This window comes from Ictidomys tridecemlineatus, chromosome 16 (assembly GCF_052094955.1).
Source record: "Ictidomys tridecemlineatus isolate mIctTri1 chromosome 16, mIctTri1.hap1, whole genome shotgun sequence".
Lineage (NCBI taxonomy): Eukaryota > Metazoa > Chordata > Mammalia > Rodentia > Sciuridae > Ictidomys > Ictidomys tridecemlineatus.
The window spans coordinates 42,211,685-42,238,982 of record NC_135492.1 but is presented as its reverse complement, the minus strand read 5'-3'; the positions used below and the strand labels follow the sequence as shown (position 1 = coordinate 42,238,982).

At 48.8% G+C, this 27,298-nt stretch overlaps 1 protein-coding gene across 2 annotated transcripts; it reads right to left on the bottom strand.

Annotated features, from left to right (window-relative positions):
- Positions 1–1,781: 1,781 nt before the first annotated feature.
- Positions 1,782–27,298, bottom strand: Ssuh2 (ssu-2 homolog). Of its 2 annotated transcripts, none has more exons than XM_078033527.1 (12): positions 27,203–27,298; positions 18,645–18,743; positions 18,199–18,280; positions 16,469–16,601; positions 15,265–15,325; positions 14,048–14,172; positions 12,737–12,799; positions 11,114–11,199; positions 10,451–10,543; positions 9,823–9,928; positions 7,901–8,008; positions 1,782–3,705 (listed from the first exon to the last, which is right to left on the bottom strand). In XM_078033527.1, exons 1-12 carry the CDS (start codon positions 27,228–27,230, stop codon positions 3,559–3,561), a joined length of 1,131 nt encoding a protein of 376 aa, XP_077889653.1. In that variant the 5' UTR covers positions 27,231–27,298; the 3' UTR covers positions 1,782–3,558. The 2 variants fall into 2 exon arrangements, with proteins under 2 accessions (XP_077889653.1, XP_040147340.1); XM_040291406.2 differs by having other exon boundaries at positions 16,469–16,598.

Here is a 27,298-nt window from a genome sequence, read left to right as displayed (position 1 = left end):
CAAGGAAGCTGAAAGATGAGTGAAGAGGGGACCCAGCAGGGGACATAAGGCCACAGCAGTGCACATGGCCAGCTCATCAGCCCCCTGGAGAGCCCCTGGGACAGGTGATCTGCACTGACCTATACTCAAAAACTAAATCCAGGAAGAAATGGGCTCTTCTAGGTAACCAGGCCCTCCTGAGGCTGGCCTCTGAGCTCCTGGCCTCTTTGGATCTTTCCTCCCCATCCTGCAAAGCAAATGGCATCATCCCACTGCACAGATGAGAAAATAGGCTTGGCAAGGTCAACTGAGATGCCTAAATATCATAGAGCTTCAGATAGGCAGGGCCAAAATTAGAACCCAAGTATGTCTGATTTCCAAGCCCGAGTTCTTTCCAAAATTCCAGAATGTTACATACAAATGGAGAGACATTGAAGCCAGGTGCAGTGGCACATGCTTTTAATCCCAGCAACTCAGAAGGCTGAAGCAGGAGGATATAAGTTCAAGGCCAGTCTCTCAGGAAATTATAAGGCCCTGACTCAAAATAAAATTTAAAAAGACCAAGGATATTGCTTAGTGGTAAAGCACCTGGGATTCAATTCTCAGCTTAAAAAAAAAAAAAAAATCCAAAGGATAGGGAGACATTGAAAACCTGAAGGTAAACTAGCAGAATTCAAGCTACTGTGTGTAGAAGCTTCTGCAAGGTTCTAGCTACTATATCTAGAAGTCTCAAAATAAAAGGGGTGGGGATGTAGCTTAAAGTTAGAACATTCCTAGTTTCAATGGAAGGAAAGAAAGGAGAGAGGGAGGGAAGGAGAAAGGGAAGAAGGAAGAAAGAAGGTAGAGAAGATATTGAAAATCTGAATGTAAACCTGCAGGATCCAAGCTACTGTGTCAAGAAGTTCTAGAAGGTTCTAGGCAATGGATCTAGAACTGGAGTTGTATTCGTTCTTTCATCGTTTATCCATAAAAGCACTACTGTAACTACAAATTGAGTTGTTGAAGGCCAAGGCACTGAGAATACAGAGAACTTTGAGGGGAATAAACCCAATGTAGGGGTGGGGAAGATGTCCCTTCAGCTTTCTAGGCAGTGACCCTGCCACCTGGCAAACATGCACACCCCATGCACACACACTTGCACCTACATACACTCTCTCCCCTTCCAGACCCTGTGCCTCGTCTGAGAGCCACAGGAATCCCAAGGTCAGCCCAAGTTCTCATTTCTAATTATCAAAATATAGCAGAATAGCAACCTGCAACCCCAACAAACACAGGGAAGAGAAAGCAGGACTTAGGAGAGATATCATTTAGGACAAAGGACATAGGATTGGAGTATCCTCTGTTCTACTCTCTGCCCCCAGTGACTTCAGCTGGATCTACGGCTCACAGTATCAGCAAATCAGCTCAATAGTAGGGAGCGGCAGAAATAGCAAATAAGTCCAATCCTGGCCATAGTGAAGAGCATGGAAACAGGAGGATCCAGTAGCAAAAAATCTGCAACTGGCAGGAGGGCCAGGGTCCATCTGGGTTCTGTTCCCAAATCATCTCAGCTAAGGACTCCTTGACTGGTGGCTCCCCATGCTTGCTGCTCACTTGAGAGCCCACTTCATTCTGGCTGGACTGTTCCTGTTGGGTTCACAAGCCAACGGTGTGTAAGTGCCATTTGGTGTCAACCTTGACATTCTCAACACTTCCTTTCTATCCTAAAATAAGATGTACATATAGCCCACTTATATGCCATTTTATAAAAAGCAAGTTAATACCCAAACTGAAATGTATAACAAAAATGAAAAGACAAGTCATTTTCAAAAATACATGTATTTCAATCTGTAAAGTCACGTGAGGACATTCCTATTATGAAATCGGCGGATGATTATACACAGTTATGGTTTAGATATGAGGTGTTCCCCAAAAGCGCTTGTGTGAGACAATGCAAGAAAGTTTAGAGGTGAAATGACTGGATTATGGGATGTGTAAACCTAAACAGTGGATTAATCCACCGTGCAGTCCTGATGGAGTCAGAAACCACCCCTCCCATCCTGGAACCTGCTGCTCTCGTCAACAAGCAGGACCTGCCCGTCAGGTCTTTCCAGTGTATGGCTCAGTCAGGCCCAAGGAAACAGCAACATCTAAACAGTAGCCAAGTGGTTTATCAGGGATGCCCAGGGAGATGGTTTGTGTCCCCTTAACATCTCTCAACCAGGTCTCCCAGATCCACATGCATTCCTAGGGTGGTTTGAGCGGGTAGAGGGCAGGATGGCTGCAGCTTGGACATCAAGACAGGATACCAACTGACCCTACCCAGGTCGGCTGCTAGAGGTCACTCCCTCTGTAGCATCTTCTTGTGCATCCAAGGCAGGAGTCACCAGATGATAGGGGCCTTGAGTTCCCTACAACCACGTACACAGTGACCAGCCGAACACATCCTCTCCAAAGCTGACGTGGCACTGTGTCCTCAGGGGATCCATCCATCTTCTTAGCCTCGATCCACCAGTGCCTGCATGCAAGGTACACCCAGTTCATCTTGCTCAATGGGCAGGTTCCATGGCTGCTACCTGTGACATCAAAAACTGTATCTACTCAAAATCACTCTCTAAACTCCTTTGCATGGGTCCCAGGCTAGGGATCAGCAAATACAGTCTTAGTCCATCTAATGCAGCCTGTTTGTTCTCTGGTTTGGGAAAAAATCTGTATTTTTTTTCAACTGAGGCATGCACAAGGAATGTGCACCATCAGAGCTGCCATGTTGAAAGGAAGCCCAGGCTACATGAAGAGGTGCCTCAGCCATCCATCACCAATAACCACCAGAAGTCTGAGTAAAACAACATTTAAATGGCTTCAATCCTTCCCTTGGGCCACGCCAGCCTTGGAATCTTCCAGGTGAGGTCTCATATCTCATGGGGCACAAATAAAGCATCCCTAAATTCCTCACCCATAGAACATGTAGTAAAACATGACACTACTTGGATTAAGGGCAGCCAACTTGTGTGTATCTTTAAGCATTTCAATAATGTTCACTTGGCATGAGGGTCACACTAGATGCAGCCCTGTAGAACCCAGATAACAGAAGGAACAGCAAAATAAAGCCAAGAGCTCCACAGGGGCATTAAAATTATTTCTCTCAGCCAGCCTAGTGGTGCATGCCTGTAATCCCAGGAAATCAGGAGGCTGAGGCAGGAGAATTGCAAGTTCAAGGCCAGCCTCAGCAACTTAGTGAGGCCCTAAGCAACTTAGCAAGACCCTCTCTCAAAAAATAAAATGTGGCTCAGTGCTTGAGCCTCCCTGGGTTCAATCTGAGTGCCAAAATGTGTGTGTGTGTGTGTGTGTGTGTGTGTGTGTGTGTGTGGTGTGTTTCTGTCATTTGTTCTAAAGAAATACGTGCAGTTGTATTCTTGGAGGTTAAATATGGATTTTACCAGAGAACAGTTAATGCTTGATAGATGACTGAGTTTTCTAGAAGGATACTCAGGGTTTGTGTGTGATTGTTCAGTTCAGCCAATGCAGAGAAAACTCAGAGACCTCAGTTGTCCTCCCGGGCAAGTGTGAATGGTGGGCTCTGGGGACAGCTGTGCCACTGTGTCAGATAATTGTACAGCCACAGCAGTATCGTTCAGGGTAATCTGCCACATACACCTGGTGATCGGTGCCATAGATGTAGTAGACATAAGTCTTTCCTTGGTACCAGTAGTGAACTTCTGTGAGAGGGATCAACTCGATGGTCTGGCGCTGAGGAAACAAATGGCCACAACAAAAACAAAAACTTCAGTGTTCTGTTCATGTCACTCACCTGCTCAAGAATCTTCAGTGGCTCCCTACTGCCTATGGAATAAAGTTCATTCTCTGAAGTTGGCATGCACTCTAGAGTTGGTGCCTATATCCCTTACCATGCTCCTTTTCCCTTAACCTAAGCTTTGGGCAAAACTGATGCCTCATCTTTAGCCACCATCCACTTCCGAGTTTCACCAAGCAGGACAGAGGCATCTTTGGGGAAGTTCTATGGTACATGAAAAGCTATCAGCCAAACACAACATCTTCCAGAGGCATTAATTTTTAGTCAAGGTGCTAGAGGAAGGCGGAGGATAAAGTGATTTTTTTTTAAAGATTTATATATTAAAACAACCATGGAGATAGTAGGGAGGCATTTATAAATTCTGAATTAAATTTTAAGATAAAACACTGGTACCAAAGAAACTTCCAAGTTTGGTAGGCTGTGTCGGGCTATGTCCTCAGACCTCCCTCCCCACCACTGCCACAGTTTCTGATTGACCCTGCCTGCAGCAGTCTTCTGCAAATGTTCCCTTCTTTTTATAAATGGGGAAATGGAAGCCCATGGGCTCATGAAGTTTTCAGTGTGGAATTATCCCAGTTCAAGCCCTGTCTGCTCACCAAAACTATATTCACTTAAGGCTCAAATTCCTTCCCCTACATCTGGTTTTGTTTTGTCTTGTCTTGTTTTGTTTTTGGTACCAGCCCTGTCTGGGGGATTGAATCCAGGAGGACTTAACCACTGAGCCACATCCCCATCCCTTTTTGAGGCAAGTCCTCACTACATTGTTTGGAACCTTACTAAGTTGCTGAGGCTAGCCTCCAACTTGTGGTCCTCCTGCTTAGCCTCCTAAGTTGCTGGGATCACAGGCATGTGCCACCGTGCCCAGCAACATCTGCCTCTTTTTAAATGCCCCATCAGAATGGGGAGCACTCTCCCCTGACCACAGAGTGGTCCTAAGTCCCACACTAAGATTTGGGGATGTTAAACACAGGAAGAGGTAGTGGGACTGGCCCAGGGTAGGACCCACACTTGCAGGGATTTCTTCCTGCTGGGAAATGAGCCCAGAGCACTCCTGTGATAGCTGATGGGACAGAGGACCTGGGGGAAGGGGCTGGGAGGAATTCAGGTTCAAACCACACAGCAGCTTGACTTCTCTCTGCACAGGAACAAACCTGACCCAGGAGAATGGGGCAGGTGGGGGGTTCAAGAAGCAGGCTCTACAACTAAAAAATATTTTTAAAAAATTAAAAAAGAAAAAGAAGCAGGCTCTCAACTCTTACTAGAAGAGGAGCCAGGGTCAGGGAGGGAAATGTCTGTTAAGCTCTCTTTGTGATCTTGCACCCTGTTTCTCTGAGCCTCAGTTTTCCTCCTCTGTGAAAAGGGAATGAAAACTACTTCACAGACTTGTTGACACAACCAAAGGAAATCCGAGGACTGAGTTTTCTTCTCATGCCGAAAACTGATATCCAAATCATGACTTTGGAAACACAAGGCAGAAGATTTCTCTTGAAATTTCATCGTAAATGGTCCCAACTCAGGGGCATGAGGAAATGATAACTGACATCACTGCTCAGAAAGCCTGGACAGCGGGGTCAGGACCCCTCTGGCTTCCAGAATTTTCTACTAAGATCAAAGGAGAACACAGTAACACCATCCCCACCTCCACCGGCCTCTATCTATTACAGGATTGATGGGTATCTGACTTTGAGACCACATATTGCTCAAGAGATCAGTGGCCATCAGGTGGTCATCTTGTCATCTGATGGCTTGGCCATGCCCCGTAGGAAACAGATCCCAGGTTTCTGCGTCACAGCTGCGGCACTGCGCAATGGCAGATGTCTCCACATGATGGGATTCCACCTGCCACCTTTTGCATCTTCAGTAAAATGTCAATGTGAATCTTTATATTCGGTTCCAGGACCAAAGGCCAATGGAGAAAAATGTTCTACAGAATTGATCTCTTAAACTATTATGTTCCCTTTTAAAGAAAAATGTGCACGCTGCCTGGTTGACCCTTTCTGGCTCCAGAATTTGTCCACAGGTGGTTCACTGGGAGTACATTACAGGAGGGACACACGACCCAGGAGACTCACACTTATGATCTTAGGCAGGTAACTGACCTCTCTTCCTTGGGCCTCAGTTTCCCCCGCTGCCAAATGAAGGATCCAAAGAGGACGCAGATTTCCCACCTCTTGAAGTCGCTGGTTAACACCAAGTCTCCTCACTTTCTTAGAGCCTGTGAACCCTCTGCCCATTTCCAGAGGAGCTGCCTCAAGATTTGGGGCTCTTAATTGTAACTAAGTCATAGCTCACCTGTTCTGTAAGAGCCAACCGCCTTGAGACCATTCAGTAGGTTGTCCTCGTGACACCCCCTCCCCAGGCTTTCCCTAGTCTGTCTCACCACCCCTCATGTCTGGTGTCCAGCTGTCCACAGCTCCATGCTCCCAAGTCCTGACCTGGAGGTACAGAGCTCACCTCCTACACAAGGGCCAGATAGTACCCAGGAGGATGTGCCCAATGACTGCACATTCCCACGAACACAGTCCACTCTCTTGCCTGCACGTGGACAGGCAAGGGGTGATTTCTGGGGGTGATTTAAGCTTGGCGTGGGGTCACAGAGAGGCCAAGTTATCACCCAAACTGGGGCCCTTTCTTGGCTTTTTCCTCTTCCCCACCCCCACTCCTTCTCAGTTTCCCCCCAAAATGATGTGGATGCAAGTCCTCGTCTCCGCTTCTGCAGAGCCCAACCCAAAACAAGAGCCAGTGCCTCTCCTTTGACAAGCAAGGACATCAAGGCCCAAGAAAGGGAAAGGGGGGATCAAAATCACGGGTAAGTATCAGAGCTGGGAGGAGGCGCTAACCCCATAAGTTAATCGTCCCTGCAGCACTGGGTCCAATGAAAAGGGATCTAAATCCTACATCCCGCTGGCAGGTGACACATATGCCAAGTCTACAGTAGCTTTCTGAGTGGCTACTAAGCTGCTGGCAAAGTCCCTCTACTCTCTGGGCCTCCTCTCATTTATGGGAAAAGTCATGCATTTGGATCAGAAGCCCCAAGTGACCCCATCTGCCCATGCGATGCTCATAGCTTTGTTAGGATTCTGTTGTGAATATTTAAAAATTTGAAAGTCTCATGTGAAAATACGGACATGGGAAAGTTTAGACACTCTGGGCACTGTGCCAGCACAAAGCTGAGGGGTTATTGGCCCCTTTGGATGCGGGGCTCTCCCATGCATATGACCACCTGCATGATTTCAAAGTTCCCTTCTAGATCCCAATGGCCCTTGTTAATTTTTACTAAATGCATCCTTTTCTCTCATGCAAATAAGATAGATGTTCAGAGACAGAGAGAAAGAGAGGTAAGAGAAAGGGAAGGAGGCAGTGTAAATGTTCATTGCAGAGGGGCTGGGAAGAAAAGGGACATTTCAAGCACTAATTGCCAACCACTTCAAGCAAAGTATCTTCTCTCTGCAAACCCCCCTACCCCCAAGGTGGTGTACTAGTGAAAAACTAGACTCAAAGGAGGATGAAATAGCTGGCCCAGGGTCACATCAAGATGCAGGCGACCCAGGGTCTGACCCTAACCGCAAGGTGCAGGCCATGGCTATCACAGGAGCTCCAGAGCCAGACCCCTGCTCCAAGCTCAGTTACACCCAGAGAAAGGGCAGGCACCAGCACCACCTAGTGGGCACCAGCAGCCTATGACCTGATTCTCCAACCCATTCCTCTTTCTGAATTCCAGGGAGTCCCAATCTAAATCACACTAGGCCTCTTGTGTGCGTGAAACCCTGCCAACAACTTCTGATGTCTCAGAATAACATCCTCAGCCTCTCTGGGCAGCCTGTGGTCCTGACCATTGTGTCTGCCCTCTTAGCCGCACTGGTTCAGGTTGGCATCCAGGTGTTCCTCACCTGCGACTCCTCCCCTTGGCCTCCTGGTTGGTCCACTCTGACATTCTCAGGAAAGCCTCCAGGCAGAGAAAAGGGCTTAGGATCCCCTTTTTGTTGAGCTCAGGAAGTGCCCAGGCCTGGCCCCGGGAGCCTCCCCTTCAACAGCCCCAGGTCCAATCCCCAAAAGGTCACCAGCCCCAGGAAGGGAGATCAGAGCCAGGCAGCCCCTCCAGGCCTCACCCCAGGTTCCCTTCCAGCTCACCTGCTGTAGGATGCGGGCGCAGGAGGCCAGGGAAGCGCTGTGCTCTGTGATGCCCCTCTGGGAGGCCAGAGAGATCTCCCTCAGGGGGAAGTCAACAATGGGGTACACCTGGGGGACAGAGAGATACCAGTTCAGTTTCTCAGATTCAGAGCATTAGAACCTGGAGGTTTGGAAGACACTGGGACTGAACTGAGCCAGACAGAGGAGGAGGCCCAGGGAGGTAGTGGGGGGAGCCCAGGGCCACACAGGAAGCCCCTTTCCCACACACACCTTAGAGGCCCACGAAGGTCAACACAGAGAGGAGGAGATCTGTGATCAGGAAGAGGACCCCTTCACCTGAAGCATACCTTCCCCCAGAAAACCCTTGCTCAGTGCCTACTGTGTGCCAGACATCGTGCTAGGGGCTGGGAGGCAGTAGGGACCACATTTGCCTTGGTCACAGACACGGGCAGCTAGAAAGCTCACTTGAGTGATTTCTCACTCAATACGGGAACTGCCTACTGAGTGCCAGGCTCTGTCTGCAAGCCTGAGGATGTGCTGAAGTCAACTAAAGTAGTTTTCGGTCTGCCAACAAAGTCCACGCAGCAGAGGACAGCAAACATTTTTTTTTAATATTTATTTTTTAGTTTTAAGTGGACACAACATCTTTATCTTACATCTATGTGGTGCTGAGGATCGAACCCAGTGCCCCGTGCATGCTAGGCAAGCGCTCCACCACTGAGCCACAACCCCAGCCCCCATTTTTTTAAAATAATAGTGTTTTTTCTTTTTTAAAAAAAAAAAACATTTATTTATTTATTTTTATGTGGTGCCGAGGATGGAACCCAGTGCCTCACACGTGCTAGGCAAGTGCTCTAGCACTGAGCCACCACCCCAGCCCTCAGCAAACAATTTGTGTAAAGGCCGTGACAGGAAGGCTTTGCAGCCCACACAGTCTATTTTAACTCAACTCTACCCCAGAACCAAGAACACAGCCAAAGACAATAAATAAACAAATGGAGGGCTGTGTTCCAATAAAACTTTATAGCCAGGGATGGTGGCGCATGCCTGTAATCCCAGCAGCTTGGGAGACTGAGGCAGGAGGATCGTGAGTTCAAAGCCAGCCTCAGCAACTTAGCAAGGCCCAAACAAACTCAGCAAGATCCTTTCACTAAATAAGATATAGCTGGGATGTGGCTCAGTGGTTAAGCACCCCCGGGTTAAATCCCTGGTTAAAAAAATAAATAAATAAAAACCTTGATTTATAACAGCAGGCAGTGGGCCAGATCTGCAGACCTCTGGCCTGAAAGATCCTTCAGGCTCTGGCTGTCAGGCACCTGTCAGGCCCAGGCTTCTCTTTCAGCCCTGCTCTCTGCCCTCTGCCTTGACCAGCTGTCCCCTGGCTTCCATGATCACGCGGTCTACTACTCCCCAGTGCACTGGGTGTGCAGGTTTCTACCCAAGGTCCCTTCTTCAGAGAGGCCTTCCCTGACCCCAGCTAAGGCAACTACCCCTCCCAGCCTGCTCCCTCACCCTTCCTGAGTGTTCCACCATAACCAGACCTACCACCACCTGGCAACAGCCATTATTTCCCCCTCCAGACTGTAAGAGCCCTGAGGACAGGACTTTGCTTTTTTTTTTTGGCCATGAAATCCCCAGCACCAGAACCACTGCTTTGTTTGTGCACTTGAATCCTCAAACCTCATGGAAGAGAAAGGGGAATAGAGGGGGAGAGGAATAGAGGAAGGAAGACAGTACAAAGGGACAGAAACAGGGACAAAGTGTCCAGGACTGAAGTTCAACGGGAGCTGGCAGCCCCTGGGGTCCCAGAGCCTCTTTCCTAGCCTTTCCCCACACAGCCCATCTTCCCACCCAGCTGTCTCCTGCAGGAGGGGACAAGGAACCCCACTGCCTTGGTCACCTGTCCACAAAGCCCTCCTCACCGCTGAGTTTTCATCCCTAAAGAGGTTTTCTCCCTTGGCCTTCGCCAGCAGCTCCCGGGGACAGTGGCGCTGGTGCTGGGACAGGAATTCAAACACGCTGTTCCTCCTGGAAGCACATGGGAGTGGGAGTGATGCACACGGGGCAAGAACATGGGCTTCGGCATCCGGCACACCTGGGCTCGAGGGCGCATGCGCAGACTGGTAGGCTCTGGGAAAGTTCGGGGCCTCTCCCAGCCTGGGAGCTTCCCTGCAGTGGGAGTCCAACAGGGGAGCCTGAGGGCTCAGCTCTGTGAGTTCTTATTTTATGAGGGCCCAGGTGACACCCTTAATGCCTTGGAGCACTGACTTCCAGACTGTAGCTTTTAGGGCCCCGGGATTCTGTTCCCTGACACAGGCACTTAGCTGTTGAGGGACTGCTGCGTACAGAGCAGTAAGGTCAGCATTTGAACTTGGGTCCTTCTATTCTAAAGCCTGTCAGACCCACCACCCCACGCAGTCTCTCCCAGGGAACTCTTCCCCCTTCTATGTCCTGGCAGCTCCCTGCTCCATGGAGTTGCTCTGCAGCAGCCAGACTGGGACATGTCCTCTGCCACCTCCTTGAAGCCCAGCACTGAGCTCTGCCACTTACCACATGACGACCAGCTGGATGAAGTGCACCAGCCTCCTCTGCCCCTTGCAGGTGGCACACGTCTTGTTCCCCCCTCCTGAGCACGTGCTGCACCTGCAATCAGTCACGGAGTTCTGGTGACTTCCAGAGGTCCCCATCCCCAAATCCTTCCTCAGAGAGGAAGATGGGGATGGGATTGCATCGTTTTTACGCGCCACATCTCCCCACCTTACCTTGGTGGCAGGGTGTCTTTGGGGACCTCCCCTCCTGGACTGCTTGGTTCTTGGGCTTTGCCCTCCCACTCTACTTTGACCAGCTTAGGATGCTAGCTTGGTCAATCATTTCATCTCTCTGGCAATGATAACTGATACAAAGGCCAACGCAGGACCCAGGTGAATGCAGCGAGACCAATCCTGTGACAACCATTGAGACTATCAGGAAAAGAGCATCTTTGTCTACTGGGATTGCTAAGGCTGAAGCTACCTCCACCACTCCAGCCTGGTGACACTGTTGAAGCCCCTGGATCCAGCTCAACCTGAAGCCATCCCAGAAATACAGCCCTGGGGACATAGCAGGGACAAGACAGGCGCCTGCCCCTCTTCTAGATAAGCAGAGGGTAAAAAGCAAGAAAGCCAGTCCATGAGACCCTTGGCCTGCATGCTACAAACGCCCACGGGCTCTTACCTGCGCCTGCCAGAGCCGGAGCACATCTGACACCTCCGGGGCTGCCTGGCTTTGCGCTTGGCTCCACTGCAGGTCGGGCACCTCACCTGGAGACACACCACAGCCTCAGCCCCACTGGCTCCTGGCAGCAAGGCCAAGACCCTCCCAAGACCAGCCTGGTGACGTTAGCACAAGTGATTCCCTGCCTCCTGGCCACAGTCCCTTCATGGAACATGGGACCCTTCCAGATACAGCTTTCAAAGACTCCACGTCCTCGGTTGGGGATGTTTCTTCTGAGACATCAGCCTCCCCTCCTTCTCTCTGATTCCCACAACCCTAGAGACCTTCCCCAACCAAGTGTGGACGGGGAGCTGGGGGCAGAGTGGCCGGCTAGAGACCTGGTGTTGGAACTGGGGACAGGAGAGAGGGAGTGGGAGAGATCCCTTTTGATAGTGGCCCTAGAAGTGGCTCAGGCATTGCCCAGTGAGAAGCAGGAAGAGCAGGAATGGAGGAAGGAACAGAAAGACCATAGGGGAGGGTGTCCTGGGACAGCCAAGGAGGCAGGTAGCAGGGATAGGGAACAGAGAAAAGCCAGGCACAGGCCACTGCTGGAAAACACAGTGTGTGAGTGGGTGGGAGGTCAGCACTCAGCGACGGGAAATGGGCCACAGAAAGGGTGGAGGGCTGACTGGACGTATTTTAGGATGAAGTCGTCAGACTTGAACTGGCAGAGCGGAGAACACATGGGGAGTCTGGTTCTACTCCCAGGCACAGCCCTGGAAGTTTCAGAGAAGAAGACTGATGGCCCAAGAGCCTGGTCGCCTGCTACAGGCCTGCGCTGGGCTGGATTCAAACTCAACCCCACTCAAGTGCCCTGGAGCCGCAACACATGACCTTATTTGGAAATGGTCTTTGCAGATGTCTTTGGTTAAGACAAGGTTCAACAGCCTCATCCAGACCAGCCTGGGCCCCCAATCCAATGACTGGTGTCCTCAGAAAAACAGATGAAGATGAAAAGACACCCCAGGAAGGAGGCTAGTGGACAACAGAGGCAGGGATGGCAGTGCTGCAGCCACCCAGTGGGATACCAAGGACTGTGGGCAGCTGGGAAAGAAGCATGGACAGCCTCTCCTTCAGAGCCTTCCAGGACACACCTGCCTGTGCCTGGGTTTTGAAATTCTGGCTGCCAGAACTGGGGGATCTCTGTTGTTTTAAGCCACCCAGATGTGCTAATTCGTTAGAGCAGCCCTGGGGAACCAGTACAAGGCACCTGTGTACCTTATCTATCAAAGCCCTCACCACCCTGGGCTACAAATGCTGATGGCTTGTCACTGTCCCCCACAGAGGGTGATGCAAAGGACCCCAGGTCTCAGTCCTCTTATAGGGCCAAGCAGTAAGCAGATGCTCAGTGAATACTGGGAGATGATTCAGACGGGAGAGAGCACTTACAGCTAGAATGTCAAACTGTGAAGGTCATTAGAGACGACCCCAGCTAGGTTTCCCATTGGACAGATAGAAAAATGGAGGCCCAGAAAGGGCAGATGTTGCACAGGGAGCCCCACAGCCCCAGCTCAGCCCTCCTCTCCCGTGTCCCTCCCTCCCACACACAAGTTCTCACTCACCAGTGGCCCATATGTGACTCACCATGCCGGACCCGTGGCAGCCACTGCACTTGTACCGCCCATGCCCATGACATTTGTGACATTCCTGAAAGTGAGATGCTCTCCTTAGGTCCAGTTTCCCAAGCACCAGCCCCCTGCCCCGTGATGTCACCATCTTGAATAGAAGTGCCCGTTGTTGAGAACAGGGATAGGAAGATAGGAAGAGCAAGGTACGGTCCTTCCCATTTGACCAGGATCCCCAAAGGCTTTGAAGGCCACGTCAAGGACACTGCATTATCACTGCCTGCAGGCCCCTGCCCCCTCCATCCTGTGGGCCAAGAAGGGGGCTCTCAGAGTTTACTCTGGGCTAACCCACACCCCATGACTTCCCACCAGGCTACACTGCAAAGTCTGATGACATCTGCCTATCATGGCTAAAAGTGGTCTTCAGGAAGAGGGGCCACACAGAATGGACGCCATGTTTGCGAAAGGCCATGAGAGAGCTACTGGAACTTCATGACTGAATGAAAATAGCTTTTCCACCCTCGAAAAAATAATGGAATGTTTTTTGACCTTTCTGCGACCTCTTCATCTCATAACTCTATAAAAACTCAGGAGAATAAAATTACATATTCAGTCAAGTCCTTAGGTGAAAACAGGCAGGAATTAGATGAGAATAGAATATAAAATACCTGTTCCAGGTTCCCCTCACTCCATGCCATGATTATATTTCTGTTCTGGGGAATGAACCCAGAGGTGCTCTACCATTGAGCTTCACCCCCTCCCCAGCCCTTTTTTAAAAAAATATTTTTTAATTTGAGACAGGGTCTAACTAAGTTATTGAGACTGGCCTCAAACTTGTGATCCTCCTGCTTCAGCCTCCTGAGTCATTGGGATTATAGGAATGTCCCATTGCACCCAGCTATGATGATATTTCTATCAAACAGGATGGAAGTGAAATTCCGTTTCCCTACTGACTTCCAAGAAAATCCCAATAATGTTTTTAACTTTCATTTCATGTCATTTTCACTCACCCCTCCAGTTATTTTTGTCAGATCAAAAAAGAGAGATACAAATACACTCAAATGGTCTAGGAATGTTACTGTTCACTATTTAAGGCTGGGGACAATTCTGAAATTGCTATGTGAAGACTCACTCCCTAATTTGTGTGGAATTATGTATGAGACTACATTCCATATCCTGGATATTCTAAATGGAGGCTTATTTATACCCACAAATGAACCACCAGGCTGGATTGGGGGTTTCTTTTCTAAAGGGATAAAGTTAGAAGAAACATTTCACACTTGAAAAATTAGCCCAGAGAGAAAGGCACATGTTCCAATAAGTACATTACCTTCACCAGTGAAGAATGAGGGACTTGGAACTTCTTGGTGTCCTCCTGAAACATTGGAGGGATCTGGACCTTGATATCCCAAAGCCTAGGGGAGGTGCCTCTTTGTGGCCCGTCTACTGAGTGGTCTACAAAAAGGAACAATCATCAGAGCAGCTAAGAGCATCAGAAATTAACTTCCATTTATTCAACAAACAACACCAAGCCATGCCCAGGCATTGGGTTAGATTCTGGGGCTACACAGCTAGGTATAAAAGAGCCCCCTTGGAGACCATGATTAAGAACTCAAATCTGTAGGGCTGGACAGACCCGGGTTTGATTTCTGGCTCTACTATTTACTAGCTGTGTGACTCCAGGCAAGTTATTTAACCTCTCCGAGCTTTAGCTGTCTCTTTTCTAAAATGGGGCTAACAGTGGCACCTACCTTACAGAAATGTAGAGAAAAATAAATATAAAAATATATAAAATGCTTAGCACAGGTCTCCTGAAGGATTAATCAATACCAGCTCTGATCCTTATCACCACCATCCCCTTCACCATCCCATCTTCCTCCTCTCGGATCACAGAGAGTCACAGCATATAACCTCAGTTTTGTGTCATGAAATATGATAAGTTCTTTGGGCAAAAGTTGTATGAACCACTTTAAGAACTCAAAAGATGGATCTATCCTAATGAGCAGCGGATAGCGAACAAGAAATCCTGACAAGCTTCACAGAAGAGGTGACACATGAGCTCCATCTTGAAGAAGGGACCAGAATGGCCCACCCAAGAACACAGGCAGGACAGTGGGCTTCCCAAACAAACAACCATAAGCCTCTAGAGGGGTTCGTGGAAGATGGGAGGCATAGCTGATGAGGGGGGTGGTGCAACAGTCTTGAGTCTTAGAGGGGCTGGGGTGGCACGGGAGGCGGGCAGATGCCAATCACGTGTCTGGACCCTCCTGCCAGCACCAGCCTGCAGCCAAAGCAAGCCCTGGACTTCCTCAGACCTCTTGCAAACCACTTCCAGGAGGCAGGATGTACTTACTGTGGTCCGTGCAGGAGAGGCTCCAAGTTCAGCATCCACCACTCACCCCCATTCTACAGGGAATGGGGAAACCAAGGCTCTGAGCAGATGAGCACCTTGTTCCAGGTCTGCTGCTGAGCCAAGCCCTGAGATTTTCCACCAGCCCCCTGCCTCGCTTGTCACCTGTCATACTGATTTCAAGACGATTCACTTACTCGTAAAAGGTTGAAATGTCCACTCGCTTATCCTGGATTCACTGAAGGTCTCTAGTCGATACTACAGAGGGTGGAAAAAGAGCACTTTCACATTCCTGTGCCTGGGAAGACAGAGCCCATCTGCCAGGGTTGGTTGGGGACACCCAGGCTCCTATGCATGGTGCCCTCTGGTTGCTTAGAACAGGCTGGCAATGGTGATTTTTATTATGATGCCCTGAGACATCTGCAGAGAACTCAGGCAGCCCTGGGAAACCCCCTGACAGGCTCCCAATCTGAACCATTTCAGGTCCCCAGGAATCTCCACGCAGAAATGTTCAATGAGGCAAGTTTGGAAGCAGTAGTTGTCCTTCAGATGCAGGCCACTGGAGTCCACAGTTCTGAGGGTCCCTATTAGGAAGAATTTATCTGACTCATGTCAAAATATTCTAGATCTTCATCCACAAAATCTCAGAATTTGGCTCCTCCTTTCACATGTAAGAAAACAGGCTCAGAGAGGTCAGTTGATTTGCCCAAGGTCAAACAGCTCTAAAGTGGCCGCTTCCTCCAGAACCCCGATCTAGCTGCTCTGTGTTTCTGCATGAGTGTGTGCTCATCAGAGGACAGCTGTGACCATGACACTCAAAAATATGGACAGAAAAGCTGTCCCTCTTCCCCCTTTAATGCAGGAGACAAAAGAATGTTCCAGAGTCAGGATGGCCCTGGAGTGATGGATGAATGATTCTGCAGTGTGGACATGATCTGGGAGAAGCAGAGGGAGCTGGGGTCAGCCCGCCCCTGGTGGAAGGCTGGAGTGAGGCTCTTGGATAAGCAACCTGGGTTTGTAGACTGAGGCTCCGTCCCTTCTACTGCATGTTCCTGTGTAAGTCACTTTGCTTTTCCAGGCCTCCTATCCTCCTCTCCAAGCTGTTGACAACAAGGCTAGAGTGCAGGGTGGCCAGGAGGGTGTGGCAACACATGGATGCCGTGCGTTCCCATGAAGTGTGGCACATCTGAATGATGATTGACAGCACTCACTCGCTTCATTATGATTCCCAGGTACAGACCAGAGATGGTGCAGAAGGAATTGGACGTTGCTACCATTCACCTGCTGCCCCCCACCAGGACTCCTTGTTCCTGGCTGGCTTCCCATAAATATCCCCTCTGTCCCAATGTCCCCATACCCCAGCTCCTTGGCCAGGGCCTCCACTAAGCCCAGCCCCCTTACCCTGCAGAGAGTCTGCTGCCTCAGCTCCTGGATGATGAGGTCATCTGCGGCTGCACTGCCATAGCAGCATTTTGAGTTCACGAAGCTGAGAAGGGCCTCACGGGCCACCTCCTCTGTCACCACAGGGACTCTGCTGGAGACCAGAGAGGTAGAGGTCTGGGAAGGGCCCTCGGGCTCATCCAGGCCAGCCCCCTGGGTGTACAACTGGGCACCAAGGCCCAGAGAGCGGGGAAGAGTCTGAGGTCAACAGTGGTAGTGAAGCCCCAAGGAGTCCAACTGGGGATAGTGACCCGAGCATGTATGGATGCCTAGGGGGAGAAGTAGGTCTTTCTAAAGGACAGCAAAGCCATGTAAGTGAAAGTATGTGGCTCAGGAGAGGGACTCAGATAATCTCAGAACATCCACATACAAAAAAAGATGAGGCTTCTGCCCTAAGAGAACTTGACTGGAGGAGGTGGAGCAGCAGAGTATTGGAGGATAATGATGGGGAGGGAGGCAGATCTAGGGCCCATCCTCTGCCCTCTCTTTGAACAGCCTCCCCTCCTCCTGGAAAACCTTCTCCTGAGGCCAGGCCACGTCCTTGGCTAAGCTCTTCTTGTCCCCACCCCCTCCAGTAAGAAGGAGCCCTCTCCTTCCTCTGCCCTCATATCTTCCTCTGCTAGATCTCCATGGCAACCCTGGAGCCATCTGAACCTGGTGTCTCCAGTACCCACCAGGCCCAGCACGTGCCTTCAGATCAATGGGCAGCAGAGATGCCATGGGCTGCAGAGGCCAGAGGCAACTCCACAGAGGAAGGGGTTGTACTGAGCACAGAGGCTAGGCAGCCCAGAGGAGAAGTGAGCTGTTTGTGACTGCAGGAGGACCAGGAACACCCAGGAGACTCCTATCTGGCAGGCCATAGCTGCCCAGCTGGGAGGCTGGACCCAGAGAGTGGGCAGGGGCCCCCTGGGGTTTCACCTTCTTTCTGCACAAAACTGATTAGAAACCCAGAGCTCTACCCGAGCACTCTCAAAACCAACACAGGTAGGCCGTGAGGGATCTAGCCCCAGGGCTTACAAACTCCTGCAGCCAAGGGCCAGTTAGCAAATATTTTAGTTTTCATGGACCACATTGTCTGCACCTCAACTGCTACACTTTGCCATCAGAGTGTAAAAGCTGCCATAGACCATGCCGGATGAATGAGTGTGACTGTGTTCCAATAAAGCTTGACTTATAAAAATAAATGATGACGGTGGGGCGGGGGGATGTGGTGGCACATGCCTATAAGCCCAATAGCTCAGGAGGCTGAAACCAAAGGATCATGAGTTCAAAGCCAACCTCAGCAAAAGCAAGGCACTAAGCATCTCTGTGAGACTCATCTCTAAATAAAATACAATAAAATAGGTCTGGGGATGTGGCTCAGTGTTTAAGTATCCCTGAGTCAATCCCCAGTACCAGTAAATAAATAAATGGGGGGACTGGATTTGGCCTACAGATTGGAGTTTGCAAACTTGTGGTATTGATTATGATGTTCAAATCTGGCTTTGTAGGCATATGACCTGAAAAACCTGGTAAAATGTAGATTGCAAGGCTCCTTCCCTGGAGAATCTGGTTCAGTGGGTCTGGGATGAAGAGGGTCCACCCAATGGATCCCAATGCACTCTCAGGTTAAGACACACACACACACCCTCCAGCCAGAGGGTGTTCATAGGGAAACAGTGACAGGTGCAGACACAGAACCCCAAAGTCACCTGTGTTCCAGAAACGAGGACCAGGAAGGTGGTTCCTGGGTTCTCACCGGGGCTTCCGAAGGTGGGAAGAATATTTGCTGACCTGGAGGAAAGGAAGAAATGATCCAGGGGCTGCACAGTGCAGCTCCAAGGAACAGATGTTTGTGAGGCAAAAGGAGGAAAGCCTGGCTGAGCGTGGGCAAGAACATGAGGGAAAAGAACGGGCATTTGGTGCATCTAATGCAAACAAATGGGGATTCCAAGACAAGCTTCATTCAGGCCGTAGGCTGGGTTGTAGTCAGGAATGTCCATAATCACAGGGCTATGCCCCACTTCTGCCGCTTCCACCCAACCATGATGTGGAGCTTCTCAACCCCACCAGGGGAAAGAGGAGCTACCTCAGCACCAGCCAACCTGTTCCAGAGTTGTCCTCACCAACCAGCGTGAGCCCCAGAAAGAGAACTTACCACCGCCCCCATGAAGAAGCCAGTCATAGCTGGGCAGCCTCTCCAGGAGTTCAGCAGGGGGTGCCAGAGGACTCTCAGCCTCGAAACTCAGGTCTACACCTGCGGAAAGATAGCGAGCAATCCTGAGCCTTGGAGAAGGCAGGCTGTCCTGCTAGAGAACCACGAGGAGAGGCCCTGAGACTCTTGGAGAGGGCTTCTTGGAGTCCAGCCTTCCTGCTAAGCCACCATGCATGTGAGCAAAAACATCTTGGGCCCCTCCAAGCCAGCTTCCTGTGAGTACCACTGAGTGACCCTACTCAACCCTACATGGAGCAGAAGAATCTCCCAGCAAGGTCCTGTCCAAATTCCTGACCCACAAAATCCTGAGATATAACACCAGTGTTGCCCGAAGGCTCTGAGATGTGCATGGCTTACTCCCAGTGGGTAGTTCTTGCTCTGCGACTCCCCACAGACTTGGCCAAGGCTGCCTAGGAGCCACACCACAGTGTGAGGTCCCTCTACTCAGTGTCCCTCCATCCCTCTCTACCTTTGCAGGTGTCCAACTGAAATACAAAGACCCTCCTTGCTCTTTCCTTTCATGAGTGTATCCCAGGACTTGCTGGCATGCCTCATGTCACCGTGGTGTCTGCACCTCAGGTGACCCAGACTCACCCACTAGCACTACCCCCACCCCCATTCTACCAAGGAGCACACTGAGGCACCAAAAGCTGTGATTCGGCCAAGATCATCCAGCCAGCGGGCGGCGAGTGGCACTGATCCAAACCAAAGCTCCAGCTCTTTCTGGGTACTTTTCATAAGGTGAAACACTATTAAGAAATCACTCCATGCGTATCTGCTTTCAGTACCCCATTGTGACCTGCCAGATGTGGCATGGATCCAGATGGCCCTCAGAGTCCACAGAGGCAAGTGTAAGGCAAGCTGTGAGACGTGACGGCAGGCTCACGAAGCACCTGCCACACCTTTGCCTCCTCGGAGGAATGGAAGGCAGGGACTTCTGATTCCACTTGAGAGGCTGCTGCAGTACTCCTGGATCACACAGCTGTGGGGCTAGAGGGGGAACTTAGTGCTATGCCTGCCCCACTGACTGCCTCTCAAAAATGTTCCCACAATCCTTTGTGCTGGGGGCAAGAATCCCTTGGCTCTGACTTCTTTCTAGGAGGAAACTCTACCACAGGAAATTCACTACAAGGCCTATAAAGAGCAGGCTATGAAATGGAGGTGCTATTTACTATACTCAGGTCAGACTTCCCCACCTGATGCACTTCCCAGCCGATCCCCTGCTTGAAAGCCTACATATTGTTACTTCCACAAAAATAAGAGAATGACATGCCCCGTGCTTTCAAGTTTAATAAAAATGAAGGTCAGACTAATCAGCAGCTCTTGTTCTAAATGAGAGCAACCCAGGTTTATCTGAAAGTCAAGGAATGAGGAAGACTGAAATCCTGAAATGTGTGTGGGGGGAGGGGGGGAAGGGCAGAGGAAAGAGGGGTTGTCATGAACACAGCCCCTCAGCTGCCCCCTCAAAGTTAGGAATGCCCTTGTCCTCTGACACTGAGAATATTCTCTCCATCTCTGCGGTAGTTTTCTCTTGTAGGAAACCTACCAATGAAAGTGAGAAGAAGAACGTTTGCAGATAAAGAGAGTGTCTTTCTAGGCAGGACCAGGTATGATGGTGATGCAAAGTGACATCATCCCAAAATCTCCCACAGAGGCCAGACAAGGTGCACGAATGTCCCCAACATGATCATTCTTCTGGAATTCTTATTAAAACCTTGGTCTTCAATACTGTTTTGCTTTGAGTGATCTTATGAGCACTTGAAGAAATGCAGCTAGCGGGGACCCTGACAGCAACCATTTGCTGTCAAGAGCCAGGCAGGAAATATTTCAGACTTTGGACCTTATAATGGAGCAAATCATATTTGTGCTGTATGTCTGAGCCGTCTCTAGTCCCGTGCCTGGCGTATAAGCAGTGCTCAGTGAACGCCTTGGATTTGAGGAGGGTGGGTCTTCCTCTTTCTTTGTGTTCTTTTAAATCAGAGGAAAACAAAGAAAATGTCAAGTGTAGAAAGAAAAGACAATCACATCCCCTGGGATGGCTCCTGCCTGCAGAGCAGTCTTGGGGTCGGCTGGGGTATTAATGCTCTCATTGACGGGAAGATGGAAATGCCATATGGCTGGGAACCAAACAAAAGAAGCAGGAAGGGGGGAAGAATGAGGGGTGGGAAATTCAGAGCTCTATCCATCAACTAGGAGCCGCCCTGACCTCTGGGGCAGTTGCAATTCATCAGAGCTAAATTAATCTCACCATTATGCTATATGCAAAAATAAAGGACTCCAGACTGACCCCCAGAAGGATGCGTCATTTCCTGTGCAAAAACCAACAGGCACAACAGGACCGTGGACGTCACTGGCCATTGTGCAGCTCCTAACATGGGGCACTCTGATGGGGGCTTCCAGCCATGTCACTGTCCCCATGGTGTTGGGCAGTTGTCCAGTTGGGCCACCCCACCCTGAAATAGATGTTGCAACCCGTGGCTCACAGAGGAAGGCTGCAGATACGACCTCTTCTGCACTTCAAGGTCACCAGTGTCCCCCATTTCAGAGAAGAACAACAGAGGCTCAGAGATGTGATTTGGCTAAACTAGCTGGCACGTTCTTGGCAGAGACAGAAATAGAGGCTAGAACTCAGACCTGACTGCAAGCCCAAAGACCTTGCTACTGAACTCCACTCTGTGTGTCTCCAAGTCTCCATGGCAATGGCATCAAGTGGTTTTTGAGAAAACTTTGCAAGGACATCTGAAAAGGGAGTGTTTCTGCTCACCAGTCGCCAGCTATTTTTCTTTTTTATAAAAGGATTTTTTTTCTTGTGGGGAAGAAATAATTAATGGATAACTCCTTTAACCTTTTCCTTTTTTAAAATGTCATTGTCTTTCCTTCAGATGAAAAAGGGAATCCATGCCCTTTGCCCCTGATTTCAAACTAATCATCTTAAAAACACTGACATCATGCTCCAATGGCCCCACCACTACCATCTTGCTTTAGTTTGTTTCATAGTTCATCTCCTTCAACAGGTATGACAACCCCTTTGAGAGAAAGGCCCCTCTTGTATACCCCAACAAAGGGTAGGCATGCAGTAGAGACATACAAGTGTTCCGTGCACAGATTGTCAAACAAGGTGGACATACTCCTGGTGTACAAAAATGCGTTATGACTTGAATTATACTTAAAATTGTGCAAGAAATAGTCTGATGGTCAAATTCACAGAGAACTTGGGCCTGGTGATACATGTCTGCCATCCCAGCAGCTCGTGAGGCTGAAACAGGAGGATGGCGAGTTCAAAGCCAGCCTCAGCCATTTAGGGAGGCCCTAAAAAACTGATTGAGATCATGTCTCTAAATAAAATACAAAATAGAGCTGGGGATGTGGCTCAGTGGTTAAGCACCCTTGGATTCAGTTCCTAGTACCAAAGCAAAATTAATCAAACAAATAAACAACAATAAAAAAAAATTCACAGAGAGAAAAGTAAAATGGTGGTTGTCAAGGGCCTGGGAAAAGGGTAAGGAATGGGGAATTTTTGTTTAATGGGTCCAGAGTTTTTGTTTTGCAAGACAAAAAGCCTTCTAGAAATGGACAGTGTGAATGCCCTAAACTCTACCTTTAAAACTGGGTAGGAGCCATTCATGGTGGCGTAGTCCTGTAATCCCAGCAACTCGGGACTCTGAGGCAGGAAGATGGCAAGTTCAAGACTAGCCCTAGCAATTTAATCAGGCCCTCAGCAACTTAGTGAAACTCTATCTCAAAATAAAAAATAAAAAGGGTTGGGAATGTGGCCCAGTGGTTAAAAGCCACATCAATCCTCAGTAAACCCTCCCCCTCCAAAAAAAAAACCAAACTGCTAAGATGGCAAAAGTTATGTTACGTATAATTTACCACAAATAAAAATAAGTTTTAAAAAGCAGATATTCAATGATTGAAACATTAAGAAGAAGAAGAAGAAGAAGAAGAAGAAGAAGAAGAAGAAGAAGAAGAAGAAGAAGAAGAAGAAAAAGAAGAAGAAGAAGAAGAAAGAAAGGAGATCTGTTTTGCAAAAAAGAACAAATGAGCAAATGATTAGCCACAATATTTAAAGGACTTCCTGGTGAGGCTAAGAAACCTGACCACGGCACCCCCTCATTTGAACCCTGCAGAGGCTCATGATTACTGAACCCTGAGTTTGACGCTACCTAGGCCCCTACTTGAGCCCCTACCTAGGGACAGGAAAAGGGGATTCTCATCTGTCCACATGCCAGGGAAAAGTCTCCTATGTTGTCCAGACCAGGGTGAGGAAAAGGGAGATGGCAATAAAGATAAATGCAGAAAGATGGAAGGAGGGAGACAGGCTTGCTTGAGGCCAGAGAGAGAAGTGTAGGTGCTTCGGGGTGGGAGACACCAGGAAAACATTTGCAGGAGCAAATGCCCACCATATGGCAAGACCAAAATGCCAAGAGCAAAATGAAGAGAAAGGGGAACTCAGACCCGGGGGAGGTTCTGCTCTACACTGGGTAGGTATCTGCCACTGCAGGAGAAAACGAGGCGAATATTACAATATTTTGTTTTAATTATGAAGGCTCATGATTTGCAATTTTTAAAAATTATTTGGGATTATGATTTACAGCTGCTTTACAGCTATCTGGGAAGTATAACCCATGCACTGTAAAGAGCTCCATTTTGCCAAGATAGGACCATGGAGGGGGCAGCTGGATTTTCTATGGTCTGTCCCTGCTTTTCCAGGAGTGATCTGTGACTTTGTAACACTGGCATTTGCATTTGCCCTCACTGGTACACAGGCCATTGCTCCCAGCCTTGCTCTGGCTGTTCCTGTCCTTGGCATACCCAAGCGCCCCTTCAGTACTTTCTCTCTCTTCCTGTTGTTGCTTTTGCTAGATGGCTTTTAAGAATTCTTTTTTAAAAAACAATTTTATCAGCATATTCTAATTTATACATGGTAGTTCATGTGTGCACATAATTTGTTCCAACACATTCTTTATAAAATGTCCACTTGGGTCCCACCAGACTTTGGGCACCGTGAGGTAGGAGGTGTTTAATTTACCCTCATTCTGCAGGCCCGAGCTTAGCGTAAAATACCTAGCCCACCAGATAGTGTTGGGGACGAAGTCATTTAATTTTAGGGCTTTAATTTCCTTCCCTAAAAAGAAGTCTTAGGGAATACAGCCACTGGCAGGAACAGATCGGGCAAAGGATTAGAGAGGGCTTCACAGCTGACCTGGAGAGCCCTGCTAAGCTCTATATGACTTCGCTCAAGCTGTTTATTCCTTACAGGCTCCCCAGATTAGATGTGCTGTCCTGCTGTTAGGAGTTACTGGACCCACCATCCCCTCCAGCAATGTGGAGTGTGCAGGAAACACTGAACAGGCCCCATGAGGCCATGTCTGACCCAGCAGGTGAGGCCCGGATTCCTGGTGGCTGTGGCTCCATCACTAGGATGTGTGGAAAACACTGAGGCCCCATGTCAGTCATTAGGGATGCTAGCCTCTGGGCCCCTTGTGGGAAGTCCAGCATCCTTTTCCACCACAATTCCATGGCAGCCTCAAATCCAGTCTCATATCTTCAGCTCAGAATTTTGGGGTGGTAGAGGAGGGACACTTTAATGATCAAGCCTTTTGGAAATAGAGCTGGCCTGTGATCCAAAAGAAGAGCCCCGTCTATTCAGCCCTGGGCCACTGAAGGTGATGGTGGTGTGGCCTCAGGTCAGTCACTTGTGACTTCAAAACCTCTCCTCCTCCAAGGGACCAATTCCCAGAGATCGGGAGGTACAACCTAGGTCTTATAGGCCAGAGAAGCCCTCTCCTAAAATTACCAGGAGCTCTAATGAAAGCCTCTCTTACTTGAAGAAGCTCTTTGTTCTCCATTTTTGGGAGGGGTGTTCAGTCTGCAACAAAGGAAGTTATATTACAGGACATATGGTGCATAAAACAAGGGAGGAGATCTTTCCTCCTGTACTCTGTGCCAGGACATGGTGCTCAGAAATTGAAACCACTTCCCACCTGGGATTGCTGAAGAAGCAGGAGCTGGTTAAGCAAAAGTTGTTGAAGTCACCAGTGACACGTTAAGCAGAAGAAAAGACTTTGAAGGGCTCTTGTTTTAAATAAGGAACACCCATGTTCCAAGTAGCCTTGACGCCTAAGATCAAGAGCAAGAGTAGAAGAGATGTCACTCCAATTTAAGAAAGAAATATTCTCAGAGATAAGAAGGGGACAAGCTCAGCATTGGGAATGTGGCAGCCACTGGAGGAAGGCACCTGCCCTGGTCAGGGATGCTGCAGAGAGGCAGGGAGGCTAAAAGGCCTTCAGGGCAAACTCCACCTGGATGCCACAGCCCAGGATGTCTTCATCCATATCCACTTTGAAGGAAGGAAGTTTTCCCCTCTCTCTGAAGCCACCTATATTAGGGACCCCCAAATTAAGGGCTCAAATACTGAGTGACAAGAAGGGAAAGCCCCAAGATGAACTGGGATACACTGCTCACCTTAATAGTCACATACGTAAGTATTACAGGAGGATCCCCTTCCTGAGAAAAAAGTGCCTAGTTTCATATTTCACCCACTTATTTCTAAAATCTTTTCTGGGTGAACCCAGATACCCAAACTTCTGACCTTAGCCCCATGGTGTTTGAAGCCAACACATGGAGCAACCCTATGACAGACCCTGGGCTTGGAGGATAATGAGGGAACTAAATCCTTCATTAGTTCTCACTGTGCCTACCAAAAGGTGTGAGGCCCAGACAAAAACCTCACAGGTGATAATAACTGCTGTTAATAGTAGTTTAATTTTTGAAGCTCTGGGGACATCATCTGGTCACTTCTGACAGTCAGTGTTTACTCCATGCCTACTCTGGCCCTGGTGATGTATTAGGCACTTTAGAACCAATGAATCAGCCCTGCAGAATGAAACCATCTCTGTTTTTGATAAGGAAAATAAAGCTCAGAGAGGTTAAATGACTTGATCCTAGTTACCCAATCATTAGGGAGAAAGAGGTTGAATTGGAATCTACATCTGATGTAGTCCATGGGTACTAAGAGAAACTCCAATTATACCTTGAAAAATCTGCTAATGAAAAATGGTTTGAAGAGAAAAGATTTCATTAGAATATTTATAAAATAAACATCCACAAACTGATCAAAATAAGACTATGGACACATCGTTTCAGTGAGCAGAGATTACGTTAGGTCTTCCTCAAATACTTGGAAAAATATCTCCATACTGTCTCCTAGTTCAATATGAAAAAGGAATCCAACAAAATTTAAACTGAGTTCTCTCCAAGATTAGCATAGCTTAACTTTATATTCTATTTCAATCTTTTTCTGGGGGTGGGGGGAAGAGCAGGGATTGAACCCAGGGGCACTTGACCACTGTGCCACATCCCCAGCCCTATTTTTTGTATTTTATTTAGAGAAAGGGTCTCACTGAGATGCTCAGCTCCTCGATTTTGCTGAGGCTGGCTTTCAACTCCTGGTCCTCCTGCCTCAGCCTCCTGAGCTGTTGAGATTACAGGCATGCACCACCGCACCCTGGCTCTATTTCAATCTTAAAACATACCAACATTAAAGACAATGGAGTGTCAGATCTGCAAAGGACCTTCAAGGTCATCAGGTCCAGTGACAATGATAATGTATTTGTGTCACAGGCCCCTGTAGGATTCAGATGAAAGACACAGACCCCTCAACACTCTGCAAATACTACATTTACATGACATCTTGTCCCCACCCTTGGGGTCCTCAAATTAAGGACTCCTGATCCTTTCTGTAGTTGGGGGGACTGAGGCTGTGATAAGTAAAATGACTTGCCCAAGATCCCAGAACCCTTTTAAATCAGAACCAGAACTACAACTTGGCTCCCAGTCCCCCAGCGTCCGTGTTTTATGTTCTGTCTCATTACCCATTCCAAAACAGTATGAAAAATTTCCTGTTTTAAACATAGCACATTTCTTCCTAAAATACCATTTCCTTCCTTATGTTTTAAATTAGTCTTTAAATTCCATTGTACTTCTGTCCTAGGGATGACAGAATAGGGTCACCAGGGCTGTGTTTCCCCAGCACTCATGAACAACGAGCAGGATTTTGCTACAGGCAGGTCCTACATAAAGACTTTACTACAAAAATTAACCGTGTCTATGAAATCAACCTCATCTAAGAATGTGATCAAAGTAAGAACCCCGATATTCACGCTTACGTTTGGCTGGGGTTGGGGGGAGGTGAGAGCCAGAGAAAGGAAAAAGAAAGAGCACAAGGCTGCACATCATCCCAATGGGTAGGGAGAAAGGTCCTTGTTAAAAGTTCTTGTTCATTTTTGCCGGTCCTTCTTCATTGTCTAGAAGCACACAATAGAAGAAGAGGTTGCAGGCTGCAAATGAGCTTTATCATGACAGCAGGAAGGAGGAAAAGAAGGACGTTATTGGCAATGCAGACCCAGACCCGAGACATGTTCAGGGCTGACACAGGGTCATGTTCAGTGCTGGCTACGGAGGACAGGCACCCACACCAGCCCTGACCCTCTACTTACTGTCGTCTTCACTCAGGTCCCTGTCCATGGTCTAGACCTCCAGTCAAGTCAGTGCCTGCGTTCCCGAAGGCCAGCTGCAGGAATCTAAGGGACCAC

Coding starts and splice junctions, on each gene's coding strand:
- Ssuh2 (XM_078033527.1), bottom strand. CDS start 27,230: ATGGACAGGGACCTGAGTGAAGACGACA. Junction 18,744..27,202: donor GGACCTGAGTGAAGACGACA/GTAAGTAGAGGG, acceptor ATCTTTCCGCAG/GTGTAGACCTGAGTTTCGAG. Junction 16,602..18,198: donor TCCTCGTTTCTGGAACACAG/GTGACTTTGGGG, acceptor TCTGGTCTCCAG/CAGAGTCCCTGTGGTGACAG.